The sequence below is a fragment of the Grammomys surdaster genome, unplaced genomic scaffold (genome assembly GCF_004785775.1).
Source record: "Grammomys surdaster isolate TR1022 unplaced genomic scaffold, NIH_TR_1.0 66, whole genome shotgun sequence".
Taxonomy (NCBI): Eukaryota; Metazoa; Chordata; class Mammalia; order Rodentia; family Muridae; genus Grammomys; species Grammomys surdaster.
Window position 1 is genome coordinate 14,732,858 of NW_021604568.1, and position 16,613 is coordinate 14,749,470.

The window sequence follows — 16,613 nt, forward strand, 5'->3', positions numbered from 1 at the left end:
GAATGCAGGAGCAGCTGCATTAGATCCAGAATGCAGGAGCAGCTGCACTAGCTCCAGAATGCAGGAGCAGCTGGATTAGATCCAGAATGCAGGAGCAGCTGCCCTAGCTCCAGAATGCAGGAGCAGCTGCACTAGCTCCAGAATGCAGGAGCAGCTGCACTAACTCCAGAATGCAGGAGCAGCTGCCCTAGCTCCAGAATGCAGGAGCAGCTGCACTAACTCCAGAATGCAGGAGCAGCTGCCCTAGCTCCAGAATGCAGGAACAGCTGCACTAACTCCAGAATGCAGGAGCAGCTGCACTAGCTCCAGAATGCAGGAGCAGCTGCCCTAGCTCCAGAATGCAGGAGCAGCTGCCCTAGCTCCTGAATAATGATGTGGTGTAAGGGACACCATAGAGCGAGATGTTAAACTGCTCAGATGATTGGTGGGGAAATCGAAGTTCTTTTTATTCCTAAAGCTTTGTGGCTGTATGTAGTTTCTTATTAACCACTTTAATATTTAGATTAATATCAGTTTTGACTAAATCACTCCTGCACATGCTTCCAAGTTGTCTGAGACACTGTAACTGTAGTAAGGTCAGTTCACTAAAGCTTTTGTTTGTTTTTGTGGACATTGAAAATACAGAGCTAGAGTCAGTTTAGGCTCAAGAATGGTGGTCTCGCACCCCTGATTGTTTCCCAGCCCCAGCAGCACTTCCATTCCTGGATAGACCACAGGCCGAGAACAAGCGTTCAGTACAGCACCATGTCACCTCCTGTAGCCACCGAAGGCTGCCTTTGAACTTGACTGGAGAGCCCTACACTGATGACATTTAATTCCTGCTTGTTTTTCCCTTATATTTCTTCATTTTAAACATGTTGCATGCTTGCTTGATGTTCACTACTGCCAGAAAAAAAACAGGCAATATTAGTTCTAAGAATATTTTTCTTTCTGAAGCACCTCCATTCAGGATGTGTGATCTATTGTAATTCTTATTCATTTGAAATACAGCAATTTGTTCTTGTCAGTAGAGGGTGGGTTTGTTGTTTTAAATTGCTGGGTTTTGTTTTTGTTGGCATACTCCCCAATACAAATTGAATGGCTGACAAACATCTATTTGTCTGACGGTTCAATCTGGATAAGTGCCCTCGGTTGCCTAACAGTACAATTTGGGGTCTCAGAGATAAAAGCAACCTGAATGCCAGGATTGTAGCAGAGCTTTTTCATGCAGATAACAGAGGTAATCCATATTCCTGGGGTCTGCAAGTCACACAGAGGGAAATATGCATGTGTATTCTCTCATATGAAACAGTGGGTTTTCTGCTCCTTCATAATCAAAACAGGATAGCTAACTCATGAGAGTAGTAACAGCAGACATGAGACGTTCCTAGACTTGAAATTAAAGTGGAACGTGGTATTGGTTTCTAACATTGGAGAGTGTATAGCTGCTTAGCATTTTTCCATAGCACACTGGATTTTGCTGAATGAATTTTCTTTCTGTTTTAAGATTGTTATTTTGAAATAAGTTACATCTTTAGGCTGTGACTCTTCTGTATCTCTGATATTCTGCTTGAGATGGGGCTGAAGGGGGCTTTGTTTCTTCCCTAGATGAAGAGGTGAAACTTGTTCCGTATTGGCCTACCTCTCTCTAAAAATGTGAGTCTTCCTGTACAAGTATCTCCCAAATGTAATTCATACCATTTTTTTTCCAAAAAAAAAAAAGGATAAAATGTGTGATAACTAGCCACAGTTATGAAGAAGGAATTGATTGAATGCAAAAGGTAACAGACATCCTTGAAATATTAAAGAGCCCAGGTAGAGATACTCTGTAACATAAAGGTTTAATTGCCACAGTGTGCTGATTGACAGGTCATTTTCCTGTGTTTATCTTAGAGTATCATGTGCAGGGCATCACTACTTAGTGAATAAAGGAGAGCAGGAGGGCTGGACATGGAAGACAGACAATGCCACAAGACTGTGGTAAGCTAGAGACACCCTTAGGGTAAAAGTTCTCAACTTGTGGGTCACATGATCAGATATCCTGCATATCAGATATTTGCATTATGATTGATAACAGTAGCAAAACTATAGTTATGAGGTAGCAAGAACTAATTTTATGATTGGGGGTTACCACAACATGAGGGACTGTATTAAAGGATCACAGTATTAACCCTGCCTTAAGTTAAGATTTCTAGTAGGAGTTGGATTTATGGGTAAAAAAAACTCTGACTAGTTTCTAAGTGTAGGTAGATGATGGGTAAAGGTAAGGTTCTACAGATGAATGAAAGTGGGCTAGGGATGAAGACAGCGTTTTATGGTTAGATGGAGAAATAGTGACAATGGAGGGGATTAGACAGAAACTAGGCCAGCATCTGGCACTCTTACAGAGGTTGTTGATGAGGAGCACATTGGTGAAGTGCACGATGATAGCAATACTTCACCAGGAGACATCCAAGTCAAGGAGAAGGAAGCCAAGTCTCAGAAATTAAACAACAAAAGGAATGAAGTAGTACTAGATACTAACTAATGAACAAACAAATACAAGTTCATATTGTCAAGTGAGTGGGTGATGGTTAAATGGGCATGCCTCTCTCCTACAAATAAGAATGCCAAACAGTTAATACAGATGCACTGTCGTGAAGGAGGGGGAGTTCAGTGTCCTTGTATTGTAGGCATAGTGTGTGAAGGGATACTTAGCAACTCCACACTAGAGAAGCTGGATGAGGACTGCTTCAGGCAAGCGATCAAGAGTAACATCAGCAGCGGCATCCTGTCAATAATCAATGGCTGTGCTCTGATGCAGTACATAGAACTTTCCCTCAGTGACCTTTCTCTTAGAAGCACAGAACTCCAGACAGTTGGTGAGAAAACACAACAAAACAAAACCCTGACAAATCCCACTTGAAGGATTTCCTGAAAACTGTGAGGTCATCACAAATAAGACCAAGAAATTATCTTGAGTCAAAAAGAGCTAAGAACATGCTACACCTCCATCTATATGAGGTCTTAGATGAGATCTGGGAATAGAGAGAGAAACTTCATCAAAAATTAAATATGTAGGGATAATGTTTATCTGTAGTGTGTGAAGATGTGTCTCTGTCCTTCCTTGCCTGCCTAAGGCACCTTCTGATTGGCGCAGGATTAGAAGGTGAAAGATTCAGGGGGGGGGGAGAGAGAGAGAGAGAGAGAGGCACAGAGGGGGGGAGGGAGAGAAACAGAGAGACAAAGACAGAGAGGGAGGGAGGGAGAAACTCTAGGAAATAGTAAAGTGGGGAAGATTCCTCACCCAGCCTTGGAGGAGTCAGACATATGAAACTGAGAAGAGGTAACTAGCCATGTGGGAGATATAGAATAGTATAAACAGGTTAATGTAAGTTACAAGCTAGTTCGGGAACAAGCCAAAGCTTATATCCAAGACATTTATTTAATTAATAGATAATAAGCTTTAAAGTCCTTACTTGGGAACTGGAACAATTACAGAAATACGAAATACAAGAGGATGCACGTGTAACTCCTTAACTGTGTGTGACAAACTGGATGTGGATTGAATGAGAACTCTCTCTTTTTATTGCAACTTTTATATAAATCTAAAGCTATCAGAAATCAAAAGGTTATTTAAGTAAACAGAGTCAGTGGACTTTGGCAGCTAGTGAATCTGTGAGCATCCTGGGAACATGTGAAGAATGGTAAGACAGTCTTGTTTAGGAGTTGTGGAGTAAATGGGACATCAGTAGGTGGTTACTGCACGTAAGCTTTTCACAGTCACTGTGCCTCACGATTCAGATTAAAAGCCTGTGTCTTGCAGGCTCAAAACCTAGGTCACAGATACGTCCTCCATTTCTGGATTGTAGTTTATTCCAGATTAAAAGTCTAATTGAAAACAGTGGTTATAATAATGCCTAACATGATGTTACTATCCCTTGTTCAACTGGAAACACAGACAATAGGCTTAGCTGGGTAAGATTGTGCTCCAAGGTCACCACTCCCATAATTCCATTCTTTATCCTAGAACATGGGATTTGGCTCCATTCCCCTTCCTGGTATCCCTTTAGTACTTGAACCATACATTTTGTATTTTTCTTTTCTAAGCTTGATGCAGTTGATCAAAACACTCTTCATAGGAGTAAACCAGAGGACAAAAATCTATGCTGGACTGTTTTGAGACTTCCTTTGTCAATGCAATTAATCTCAGTCTCTTCACTTTAGCCTCAGGCAGACTCTTCAGACAAGGGCAAAACGTAGCCACATTCTTCACCAAAATAGCACAAGAGCAGTCTCTAGGCTACATGCTAAAATTCTTTTGCTCTGAAACCTCTTGATCCAGGACCCACAATCCACGACACTCTCAGGAACACTGTCTTCCAGCTTCTCTAGGATGGCCCATTAAGCCCTACTTAAAGCAGTCAGTCTACTGCTTTTCAAAACCCAAATCAAACCAAATCATAGTCACACCTATCACAGCACTATCCCATTTCCTGGTACCAACTTCTGTCTTAGCTTGTCTTAGTGCTGTGAAGACACTATACCAAAGTAATTCCCATAAAGGACAATATTTAACTGGGGCTGGTTTACACTTTCAGAGGTTTAGTCCATTATCACCATGGTGGGAGGCATGGCAGTATGCAGGCAGACATGATGCTGGAGAAGGAGCTGAGTGTTCTCCATCTTGATCTACAGACATCAGAGGGGGACTGTGTCCCATACTGGCTGGAGCTTGACCGTAGGAGACCTCAAAGTCCATTCCCATAGTGACACTCTTCCTCCAACAAGGCCACACACACTCCAATAAGGACACACCACCTAGAAGTGCCACTCCCTATGGGCCAAGCATTCAAACACATGAGTCTGTAAAATCCATGCCTAGTCAAAGCACCACAGTTTCTCAGTGTCAGTAAGACAGAGCCCCCAGCATCACTTGTTAGATGCGTGAATTACCCAAATTATGCCATGGGCAGCCTTTCAAGGGATACTAGGCATTTTTCATAGAAAAATTATAGGTATGTGAGTTAATTACACTAATTTATGACCTGCTTTGACAGTTGAGTTTAATACAAACAGAGTATCTGCTGCATGGCTTTCGCTTATCAGTGTATCATTTCCAGTGGGGGTGTTATTTCAGGTTAAGTCTATGGAATTATTTTATTCTCAGAAAGACTTTAAAGAATTGGATCTCTCACTGCACACTCACACAGTTCCAGATGCTGACACTAACATCTGCACATTCTATCATGAACTGATTTTCTGAATGATGTAACTTAATTGTTGACTGACAAGCCAACATGATTTAAGGCACAGACACACCATATTCAGGACCAGTGTCAAAAGTCATAAGCTGCAAGCGTGTGGAAGCAGCGGTCCGTGGTCCTAGCTAACTCCTGTGGCATTCGAAATACCAGTGTTAGTCAGAAACCTCAGCTCAAGTTTGGAAACACTGCAAGAGGAAATGAAGGGGTGCAGGTACCTGAGTCGTGGGCCTGCCTGTTTTGCAAATCGTTAAATGATGGAGCAGCAATGTGGTCAGCTTTCCTACTCTAAGTAAAAGTCTATTTTAGCCGTGCACAGCCCAGAGAATTCTTTTTCCATATGGACTGCATATGGGTTTGTGTGAGTCTCTGTGTTTATACATGCACACGTAACCTCATAATGCACATATAAATATTCATGTGTGTTATAGCTCACTCCAGAAAGCAATTAAGAAATGTGGTATAATTTAATCTCATAATGTACAGCCAAAACATAAATACCCATTTTAAACATGTCAAATATTTCTGAAAGTACAAGTGAAAATAATAAGGGATTATGACTTTAAAAATTTTTAGAAATTTTAGTCTGTTTTCCTAGTATTTCATCCCAAAGAAGGATGGATTATCTGGTGCTCTCATGCTTTTCCCATGTGCTGATGCTTAGCAGTGGGGTGTGCGAATATTTCTTCTCTGGTGGTGTGAATGTGGTCCCTTAACCTTAAGTTTATGCTGGATAGACAGTATATATTCCTGGATCACTGAGGTGTCTCAGCTCAGAATCCATGTGGTAAGAAGAGAGAATTGACACATGAAAGTTGTTCTTTGGCCTTTATATAGCAGCATGACACACACACACACAAAGTAAATAAATATGCAATAAAAATGAGAGTCTACATTCCCTTCACTGATGCCAAGTACTGGCAGCATGTTTAGCTCCAAAGTTTAGACTGGTTAGCATCTAAACTCTCCTGAACAAGGACAAGCATGCTTAGCGGAATAATTCCTTAAAAGACTGAAGCTTACTTCCTTTAATAGTATTGGAGAATTACAGTCAGGTTTTTTTATTTTTCTAAACTATCTGCAATTGCAGCACCATTTATATCAGAATTATTGAGTCAAATTGTGTGGAATTCCTCAAACAACTTTTAGTGTGTGGAGAAAGAATCTTTAGGAAGGATGTAGTAATCTAAGTTCTTAGTCATATGTGTATGTCGGCTTCATTCCATACCATGTGTCTTATCAGCTGGTGTTCAGAGGAACATGCTTTCTGCAGTTATCACAGCCAAAGTGTTAAGGAAGATTTACATTTGTTTATAATATTTAAATCCGTGCACTAGCCACAGGAAGTCATGGTTAAGATCTCTGTTGTAGAGATGAGGAGTGTGGTACTCAGTGACCAAGATCACGGGCTGACTGACTGAGGTGCTGTCCTTGTTCTTTCTGTGCCTTTCCAGCCTAGCAGCATGCCTGTGATCAGGCCATTGCTTACAAGTTCACTTTGCTCTTATCTGAACTGTGTAGGGTGGTGTTGTCACAGAAGTTACTCTGTGGCTGGAAGGATGAACCTAGCCATGGACAGAAGGACTGTGGTTAGAAGTTGAATACTTCTGCCAAAGATAGGTATATTTTCAAAACTACTAGCTGGATACTACAGTGCCATGATGTTATTTAATTAGAACCAGATAAAATTAGGTAAGACGTGATGCCCAGCAGTCATATGGGTAGGTAATAATTATAATTTCATACTGTTCTGTAGATACCTCCATATTAATTACAACAGAAGCAGTTAAGTTTTTTGGAGCAGTTAAATTCTTTGGCTCTGAAAGCATAGCAGGTTTTAATAGATGTATCACCTGGTAACCATGGGCATTATTAAATATAAGGACCTGAAAAACTTGGTAGAAGCAATGGAAAATCTGGCCAGCATGAGTAGTTTGTTTTAGAACTATAGAGAAATCTATTAACTACTGCTGCTATAGACCAATTTGATTAGGAAGTGGGACAAGCTGTTCCTTTCATTACACCAAAACCACATTGCACTTTGTATCAATTATTTGGCTGTCTGCAGCATGTAGATTAGAATGAAGGGCTTTCTCAGTGTTTGTGACTGTTGCAGATTGCTGATTAGTAATTAGAGTCCTGAATGAAGGAAATTAGGCCAAGATTGAATGGGAATGAGAAAGTCTTAATTCAGTCCTACAGATGTCAGAAACAGACTGTCTTGAACAGCTCATTCAGTATAGTGGCATTGTACATGCCCGTGGTGTTTTTTGCTTCCCATATAAGACCAAGTTAGATGCCTTTGAGATGGTTTCCTCTCCTATGCCTTGTGATGTAGCTGTATGGCTATTAATTTAGTGAAATATCCTGTCTGCCAGGTGTGGGAACTAGCTGATTTTATTGTAATGCCAGATCATTACTTAATTCATATGCAACCAAGCCAGCACATGGAAAGCATTATAAATCTATTTACAATGTGGCTGGTCTGATGATAACATTGCATTAAATTCCCAGGTGAGGCAATTTAAGGAATTGCTTTGCCATGTGCACACCATGGAAATTAAATTCTCATATACGCTTTAGTAATAAACCAACTTCATTGTTATGTTTTTGCTTGTGGTAGGCTGCAGAACCCTCATTCTGGTTGCAGATACTGTGTGTCCCATATAGAGTCACACAACAGGCAGAGCCAGAGATGACCATTTTTAATTAACTTAATTTTTAATTAATTTAAACTAAGCTAATTCACTTTCTTCCCTGTTTTGCAGTGTGTGCTCACAGACACATTGAGGTTAATTGGGAAATGTTGAAGTATAGGTTAAGTAAGTAGGTTATCTCTAGCCAAATCCCTAGACCAAACTGAACAAGTGTCTTTATTTGAACTTGGCGTTAAGGAAACCATCAATTAGTACCCAAGCATCCTGTTCATATCAATGCAAATCTCTTTACCTCTAAAATTTTCACTTTCATAACTGCAGACTCACTTTTGTCATCGCTGTAGAGTTGAGAGAGAAACTCGGTACCTCCAGCTTTTCAAGGCAAACAAATCTGTTAATTTGCCATAGTTTGGTCATATCCTATAGATTTTTTCAATTGTGTTTAGTTCATTTGAAGTATGAAGTATAAATCATTGAAAGAGTAAGTTTTACATAAGTACACAACTAAAGTGAAATGAGTGTGAGTGTGTACAAGTGTGTGAGTATGTGTGCACACAATGTGTATTTGAAATATTGTTGGATGAAGCTTTGCATCTTTATCGTATAGGCCAGGAACTGCAGTAGACTACACACTGCATAGACCTTCAGACTTCTCCTGAAGCCACACAGAGAGCACCCGGTAGACAGTGGTAACTGACAACTAAGACTAAAAATGTTGACAATTTCTTGATTTGCCTGGTTAGCTTATGTATAGAAGTCATTAACTATTTATAAAATGCATTATGAATTGGGTTCCTTCAAACTGTAGCTGAATGTGTGACATTTCCAGCTCAAATTCTCATGCTTGCATTTGGCTAAAGTACAGATTTTATACTTTTAATAATAAAGTGAAAATATTTTAGGTTTATCAGGATAACAATAAGGTTTCAGTTCATTAGCTTAGAATCTTCTAAAATAAAATATTATGTAGGTACTTAGTAATTCAGCATGAGGTTTTTAAAATTGTATAAAAGATAACATGATTTATTGATGTTTTAGGAACAATTATCCTTAAAACATGCCATTTGTCATTGAAAAGAATTTCATCGTTATTTATTTTTTAGTTGTTGTTTTTCAACCAGTGTAGTGATGATTTCCAAGACTGAGTTATGGTTAATTACCTATAGTCAGCTCATTAAAAAATTCAAGTATTAAGAAATTATGAGAAAATGCCAGTGTTGGGTTTCCAAGTATAATTCGTAATAAAGAACAGCTTGGGTTTGTTTTATTTTTGGAAAATGGAACGAACTCTAGTGCAGAGTCCCATTTTTTTGCATTATTGTGCCGTTCTCGTGGGGAGTTATTTCTGATATTTGCAATGAAATGTCTTTTCCTTCCTTAAGTCAATCCTGCCAGGGACCACTTTGTTATGCTCAGCATATCATTTGCTTAATTACATCCAGAAAAGCCTTCCAAGACCAGCCACTAAGTCCCAGTGGTGAGGAGTGACTTTCTTAGAGACCACCCTTCAGCTGTGGGTGCATCCTCCTCTCTGGCCGAGCCAGTATTCTCTTAATTGCTGCTTTTCAAAAGCAGTGTTTCCTCACCAAAACAAGATTAGATATTCAGGGCTCTGCGCTTGGATTCCTCTTTTGTTTGAAGTATACTAAATCTAACTAAAAACATAATGTAATTGAGCAATCTATGCCAATTTGTTGGTATTTTGGTGAAAAAGGGAGAAAACAAAAACAATCTCCATATGACATTTCTGCATCCTGTGGAATGTTTTAGTCCCCCATTGTGATGAAATGAATAATGCACAAGGCAGCTCTGATACCACAGCCTGTCGCAAAGGCTTTCATTCCCTGTAATGCTGTAAAATACTTTTGCTTAGCTGGTTTGAGACTGTGATGGTGGGGATCTCCAAATGGGCAGAGAGGTTTGGTGTGATCTAAGTATTGTACTAAGATCATGAAATGAGCTGACCTTGAGGCTTAGCATTTTGAAATACTGTTCTGTATGAAGCCAGTAGAAGTGGGCAATCCATAGTCGCTTCAGCAAGACAAACAGGCTAAGCATATGCTCTTTGTGGTAAGAAAATAGCTGGTGAGTTCACAGATGAATGGACTGAGACACTCCTGAACTTTTAAGAGATAACAAATAGATGTCCTTACCACATACCAAAGACTCACGTCTCTAATTTGTCCTCCTTCCTGTGACACCACTGCAGTTCTGTTTATTAAGAGACCTATTGCAACTGCTAAATTTTAAGACAGATATTGTGGCAAGAAAAGAAGAGGGAGACTGGGCAGGAAGGACGTCTCTGTCTTCTTTATACTGAAGTATTCTATAGCTCTGTGTTGTTTTCCTGAGTCTATCCAGAGGTGATAGTTTAAGGATAGATGAAGCTCTCAGCTGAGCATCAGGACCTAGAGATTCTAGTCTCAGTTGAAGAAGAGTTGCCATCAGAATTCTACAATACTACATCGTTTTCCTAAAACAAGTATCTGGGTGGTGTGTGTGTTTATTTATATTCCAGTAAGCCTTTTAAAACTGGGTTCTGCTAGATCCAGCATATCATTTGCTTAATTACATCCAGAAAAGCAGTAAACTAAATTATATGCAATAAGCCACATTCTCTTTTATGTGAAACCCTTGGGAGAATTGAGAAAATAGTAAAAAAAAAAAAATCATTTCCTGTGTTTTGTGCTTCAGATAAGGCATCCACTTGAGAAAGACTAGCCTTTCTAAATGATCTGAAACTTAGTGGTTGTTCCCGTCTATGGTTCTTTTAAATGATATGATTCTAAGGTATAATGAGCCAAGTGAGACCAAGCAGCATTGCTCATGGACTACTGTAAAAATCTGTTGGAAATCTTACTGTTGCCTCTTGCATATGGGTTACAGGTAGTCCTTTGAAACTGTTGTACTTTTTCCAGATCACAGATGAGCGAGGAAGAACTTTTAAGTCTAGGTAGATTATAGAGACCCAGGAAAGGATGCAAGCATCCCGCCTCCACTTTCCAATTGAGAAGCAGAGACGGCAGCCTTCAATAGTAAAGATGCAGTAGGGAGCAAGAACCAGACTCAAGTTTCACAACTAATTTTCAGAACCTCCCAGTTTCCCAAAATGTGTGTATTTAGATAATTCATGAGTTGCTTGCAGCCACGCCCTTCTGGCTCTACAGGTGAGGTTAGGATCCTCGAAAAATAAATTTCATTGTCAAATGTTGACTCGGAGCACACTACCTTTAGTTACTGGAATTGGAAAATGTATTTCCTTTACCAGTGTCTGTCTGACTGTGTGCTCCCCTTCTCCCCTCCCCACCTCCCTCACCCATGTTACTTTTCCTTAGGCCATTATTTATAGAGGAGTGGGAGATATTTGAATTCCTGCTAGCTGGGGCACAGCTTGCAATCCCTTCTCTTCCTGAATAGTAGCATCTCAGAGATGAAGTATAGATGTGCTTGTGCAGGCATCCCATGTAGAGCTGTCCCAGTGCAGAGCTGCCAATACGAGTAGTACCCTAGAAGGAGACAGTTTTAGAGCTCTAAATTGTACAGTGCATTTCATACTGAAGACTCCCAAACACTCTTGTCCTATTTACAATCTGTGAGTTTGAAAAATACAGCTATGTATTTTTCCAGGTTAGTGGTCTTTTTCAAACAATACGCATAAGAATAAATTAATTCTAAGCTACTTATGAAAAGTAATAGAACTTGAACACAGTGCAGAAACTTCTTTCATTATTGGTATATATGTTTTGTTTTGTTTTTTTAAAAACCAAAAATCTAATTTCCAGTAAGCCCCTGGAATCTGGAGTTTGAGTTAGGTTTGCACATCTCTGCTGGTAGGTTTCCATTAGGGGGCTCCCGAGGGTTTGAGATGGTCCTCCTTGATACCATAATGCTTGGATGCAAATGTTTGCTTTCTAATGTTCATCTTGCTTCTTTCTTTTTTTGTTTTGTTTTATAGAAAAGGTCACGGATCGCCTACAGTGACGAAGTACGGAATGAGCTCCTAGGGGATGCTGGGAATTCCTCAGAGAACCAGGTAGAATGCTAATGAGGAAGGCCCGGTGGGTGGCTGGAGGGTGGAGGAGGTCACAGGCACACTGGGCTCTCAAGCTGCTCCCTGGCAGTATTAGCAGCTACTCATGTGGAAGCGATACTGTTTAATGCAAAGCTGGAGTCTTAATCAACTTCAAAATGTTTCTCAGAGATCTTACATTTAACCCTTTACCTTGTGATCGCTGTCTGCTATCTTTTAAAAAACTCTTTTCTTCTCCTTTCTTTATTATTTAGTACTTAAGAAATAACTTGAAACACGCTGTTTGCAGACAAAGCCAAGGTCTTCACCTCAAACACATGTAAGAGGAATAAAAAAGTACACAATGCAGCTTTGAAAGGAACGCTGCATAATTAAATCAACACTCACAGCAAAACAAATGAAAGTGAGCTTTCAAAATTCGGCAGCACAGCCCCGAATCCTATTGTGTAGCTTCTTAAAAATACATTCACCAAAATGCAAATGCTAGCCCCAGTGTGGGACTTGTGTGGCTACCCAGGCTGAGGGCCGGCCCTGCTTCACAATAGCAGTGGGGTCAGTCCTGCTCACACCTAAAGATGTGCACACAAGAGAGATACTTGATACAGTTTCTCCTTAAAGGTTCCTATGACTTGTATGTCGCTCCTCATTGGTTGACACAGTCGTGCCATGAGTCTAATTAGCATCCTACTATTACTGTCTTTGAATTAATGCTGGAGGCATCATTATGTCACACAGGTATGACAGATCCGACTTTTAAAGACCCCTGTTTTTTCGCCCTCCTAGTGTAGAACTGAATCTAAAGAGCCTCACACAACCCTGAGGACTGATGGGTGACAGAGAGCGTCATAGGCAAGAAGTGAATGTGTTTATTAAGGCAGGTCTTCCACCGTTTGCTTCTCTACCTACGTGAACCACTCACCGAGTAAAACAAGCTTGTGATTAGACAGGAAGATGTAGCACATCCATCTAACAGGCTAAAATCTGCAGGACGGACTTCCCGTTTCAAGGAGTTTCCATTCACTACACTAAATTCCAGGCTACTTGAATGTGAGCATTGTAATTGGGAAGAAGCTGGTATGACAAAGGCATCTGTCCTGCTACCCCCAAAAATGGGAGAAGCGTCCCCAAACAGACGCTCAGGTTTACTGACCTCCTTCACTCTTTGACACATCAGCCTGAGTGCAGACATGGCTCAGATTTGACAGGCTTCCTGATGGAGAACAGCTACAGGGGTGGGGCAGAGCAGAAGTAAAATAACCCGGGAGGGCTTCCTCATAGTCTCTTAAACAGTGTGAGAGTGGGGGGAGAGGCTTCTCTGCCTTTTTAAAGTCGGATTTGAATTGCTCATGCCTTTTGGATGAATGAGTCACAATTTTCTTCTCTAACTACTGTAAAAACAAAACTCTTTTTCTTATTTTTTCAAAACACAAAACCCAACAACAACAACAAAAGCGTGTGTGGCCCCCATGTCAGTTCTTTTGAAAGCTGTAGACTTTCCCTCATCTGAGACTGCTCCCTCATGGAGAAGGACCAGGAAGGAGGTGTTTCTGTCTTACCAGGGCTGCTGTTTTGGGATGATGTCGTTCTCTGACAGATCCCTTCTAAGGCCTGTTCCCTTCTCTAATGGACATTATACACCCTGAGTGTTAGCTTTACACACACAGAAGAATGATTCTATGCCTAAAGAAAAATACTCCACAAAAATAGATTTGAGCTTACGCTTCCTGAATTTTTTGAATTATATTTCTGTCACTTTAAAGTGATTATGCAGAGACTTCCCCTAGACTTATATGAATCAAACTTACAAATTCTGAAAGTGCTTGGGGAACCTGAAGTTAGCTGTAAGGACCTGTCACTTCAATAAATACAGCACGGCAAATTACAGTCTCGAGAATATGCAAACGGTAGATTATGACTCGTGAACTTTTCAGCCTAAAATTTGGAATGAGGTGTGAAAGTTCAAAGAGACCATACTAAGCTTTTTGGATAATTTGTTACCATGCAGAGCAGAATTTCCATACCACGATGAAGTCATTAAATTTTGTGTTGAAGTCCTTTGTCATAATGTAGGGATTTAAATGTCTCTTCCCAGAGCAAACTTCCAATGTGAGAATAACTTTATTCTCTTCAATGGCCTTCTGACTCAGCAGTCAAGGCAGAGGGCCTCTCTTCACAGAGAAGGTTTTAAATGGGTCTTCATTTACAGTTTTATGTAGGTAAGAAGGTAGCTGTTCTAAGTGGACTCTCACAATTCATATAAGAAAATCTCTACTACCCAGAAAGTTTATGTTTGTGCTGATTGTTCACATGCTGGCTTCCAGGTCTTCCTGTCATATAATTATGACAGCCTTTTAATATACACACAAAGCTTAGCTATCTGCAGAATTAGTCCTAGTCACTTAAATTAGCATATATCTGTCAGTTAAGTATACAGAGTGACTGTAAGGGGAAAAACCAAGTAAACAGTCAGTAGTTCTGACTGCAAACGTGAAGCGCTGACTTCATGTCCACCGCCTCAGGCACCTCCTCCATACAGTGGCTTCCTGGGGAAGGTTTGGACATGTGTGAATGCAGTAGCAATTAGCTTTCTCTCTGTGGTGTTTATGGTGAGTTCTCTTAGACATCTACAACCGCATGTTGACATGTGTAGCTACAATCTTCTAGCCAGCTATCAATGAGAGTAATTTTCTTCAAGGGTATATTTATATTTCTTCCATGATTAGAAATACCACTCTTTCTGCAATTAAGGATTACTCAAGTGAATGCTTAATGTCCTCAGTACAATATACATCTAATTGCATTCTAGATCAACTTCCTTGGATACTTTTTTAAAATTCATATATATTTTATTTAATTAAATATACCTCATCCTAGATTTTTAAAAAAATAGAGAAAAGAAAGAAAAAAAAGAAAGAAAAAAAAGTGGGTGCCGGGAGAGACTCTCCGTTGCACTTGTAAGTACTGAAGGCTTGGGCCCTGGCTCCAGAGGACAAGTGTCCAAGCCTTTTTATCCGTCTTCCAGTGTGCAGTGTTTAATTTCTTTTAGAGCTGAACTGTTGGATGCAGTGATGCAGTATTTATTTAGAGTGGAAAGCTTAGTAGTTCTTAACTTGATTTCCTTTCATGAGAACCATTCTCAAAATAGACAAAACACAGATTATAGAATAAAATCATCCAGGCTTCAGAGTAGAGTTTGGCAATAGTGACAAATAAAATATCCAAAGTTCTTGTTTTGGATACTAATAGACTCTCGGTTGCCATATGCAAAATTATATTGATCCAGTGACTTTGAGAAAATCCTGCAGAGAAGATTAGGGGAAAAAAAAAACATATAAAGGATAGAATGGTCTCCACCATGAGGAAGTTTTTGTGGAAAAGGAATGTTTAACAGATAATGATTGCTTAATTTTTTAATGCAAGGTTCTCTTAAGTTCCGATTTGGGCTTGCTGTGCGTAAAGTGTGTCAAACTTCAGCTACAGACCAGGGGGTGAAGTCGGTCAATTTAATTCCGCAAGATCTGAAGAAGGTCGGTATCATTTCATATAGCCCCGGCAGAGCAGATCATTACCAGGCACAAATCTGCTCGTTCGTGCTGGGGGTTTCTAGCAAAATAAATAGACAGTCATCATAAGTTCAGAAAATTGTGTGTTCGACCCACGATAATGTGTAAAGGGCGTTTAATAGAGTTCAGCATTTATTCGTTATCTGTATGCGGACAGAGACGGCAGTGGCGTTATCAGCTTTAAAAAAAAATTCAGGAGTTCTGGGAGTCACGTGACGTACCTCACACACATACACAGAGAGGCGCTCATGCACACCCATCCTCCCATGCTCCACAGTGCAGTTTTGATTTTAGTCACAGCAGAAGGCTTAACCACAAGAGATTCCACTGGTTCAAACCAGCGTAAACCAGATTTTTTTTTTTCAGCCCACAAAGGAACAGATTACCTCTTGTATCAAATTCTGCATTCCGGGTGGGGTTGTGGGGAGAAATCTTTGTTTCAAAAAAGATTCGGATTATCATAAGCCAACATGATGGTTCTGCACACTTTCATGGCGCCTGTGATGGAGCTAGCGACTGGATACGATGTTCAAATGGCTGCTTTTAGTGCAGCCTGAGCATTGTTAATTTCCAAAAAGCGACCATCGACCATCTTTGTTTACTTCAATTCTTAACTCTTTGCCTAAACACCACCCCACCCCCACAGAAAAAGAGAGAAAGAAAGTTAAGGGGGTAAAAAAGACGAAGATTAGAAATCTCCCGTTACCTAGCTTAGTTACAGATCCGGCGTGGAGCTTGAATGCAGCCATGCAGCACAAACAAGATAGAAAGGTTTTTTTTTGTTTGGAATCCATTGAAAAAGCAAATGGGTAGCATTTTAAAACACTCTTGCTTACGGTAGGGTGGCATTCCCCAATGGACTTCATTGCTGACAAGTAGTTTTAAACTTTGGCCCTTTAAGTATCACGGTCAGCTGAAGAATGGTGCTCAGAAAGAACAGAGCTTTGCGATCAATTCCCACATCGTCTCTCTCTGAGATTCACTGTTCGAGTTTTTCTGCCATGCTGTTCAAATGGCAAAGAGAAAGACTCCAATATCTGATGGACTAGGTGTATTAGTTTAAATGTTAACTTCATCTAGAGAACAGATTTGTCACTTTCCACATGAAAAGATGAGATGCTATACTGGGCGGTTGTGGGGA

The 16,613-nt window shown here is 40.2% G+C and overlaps 1 protein-coding gene across 3 annotated transcripts in view; it reads left to right on the forward strand.

Moving 5' to 3' along the window:
• Vti1a (vesicle transport through interaction with t-SNAREs 1A) overlaps positions 1-16,613 on the forward strand; it is a 302,888-nt gene that overhangs the window by 53,626 nt on the left and 232,649 nt on the right. For all 3 annotated transcript variants that reach the window (XM_028775171.1, XM_028775164.1, XM_028775180.1), the window contains exon 4: positions 11,835-11,912. In XM_028775171.1, coding sequence (XP_028631004.1) covers positions 11,835-11,912 — 78 coding nt within the window. The remainder of the gene's footprint in view (positions 1-11,834; positions 11,913-16,613) is intronic.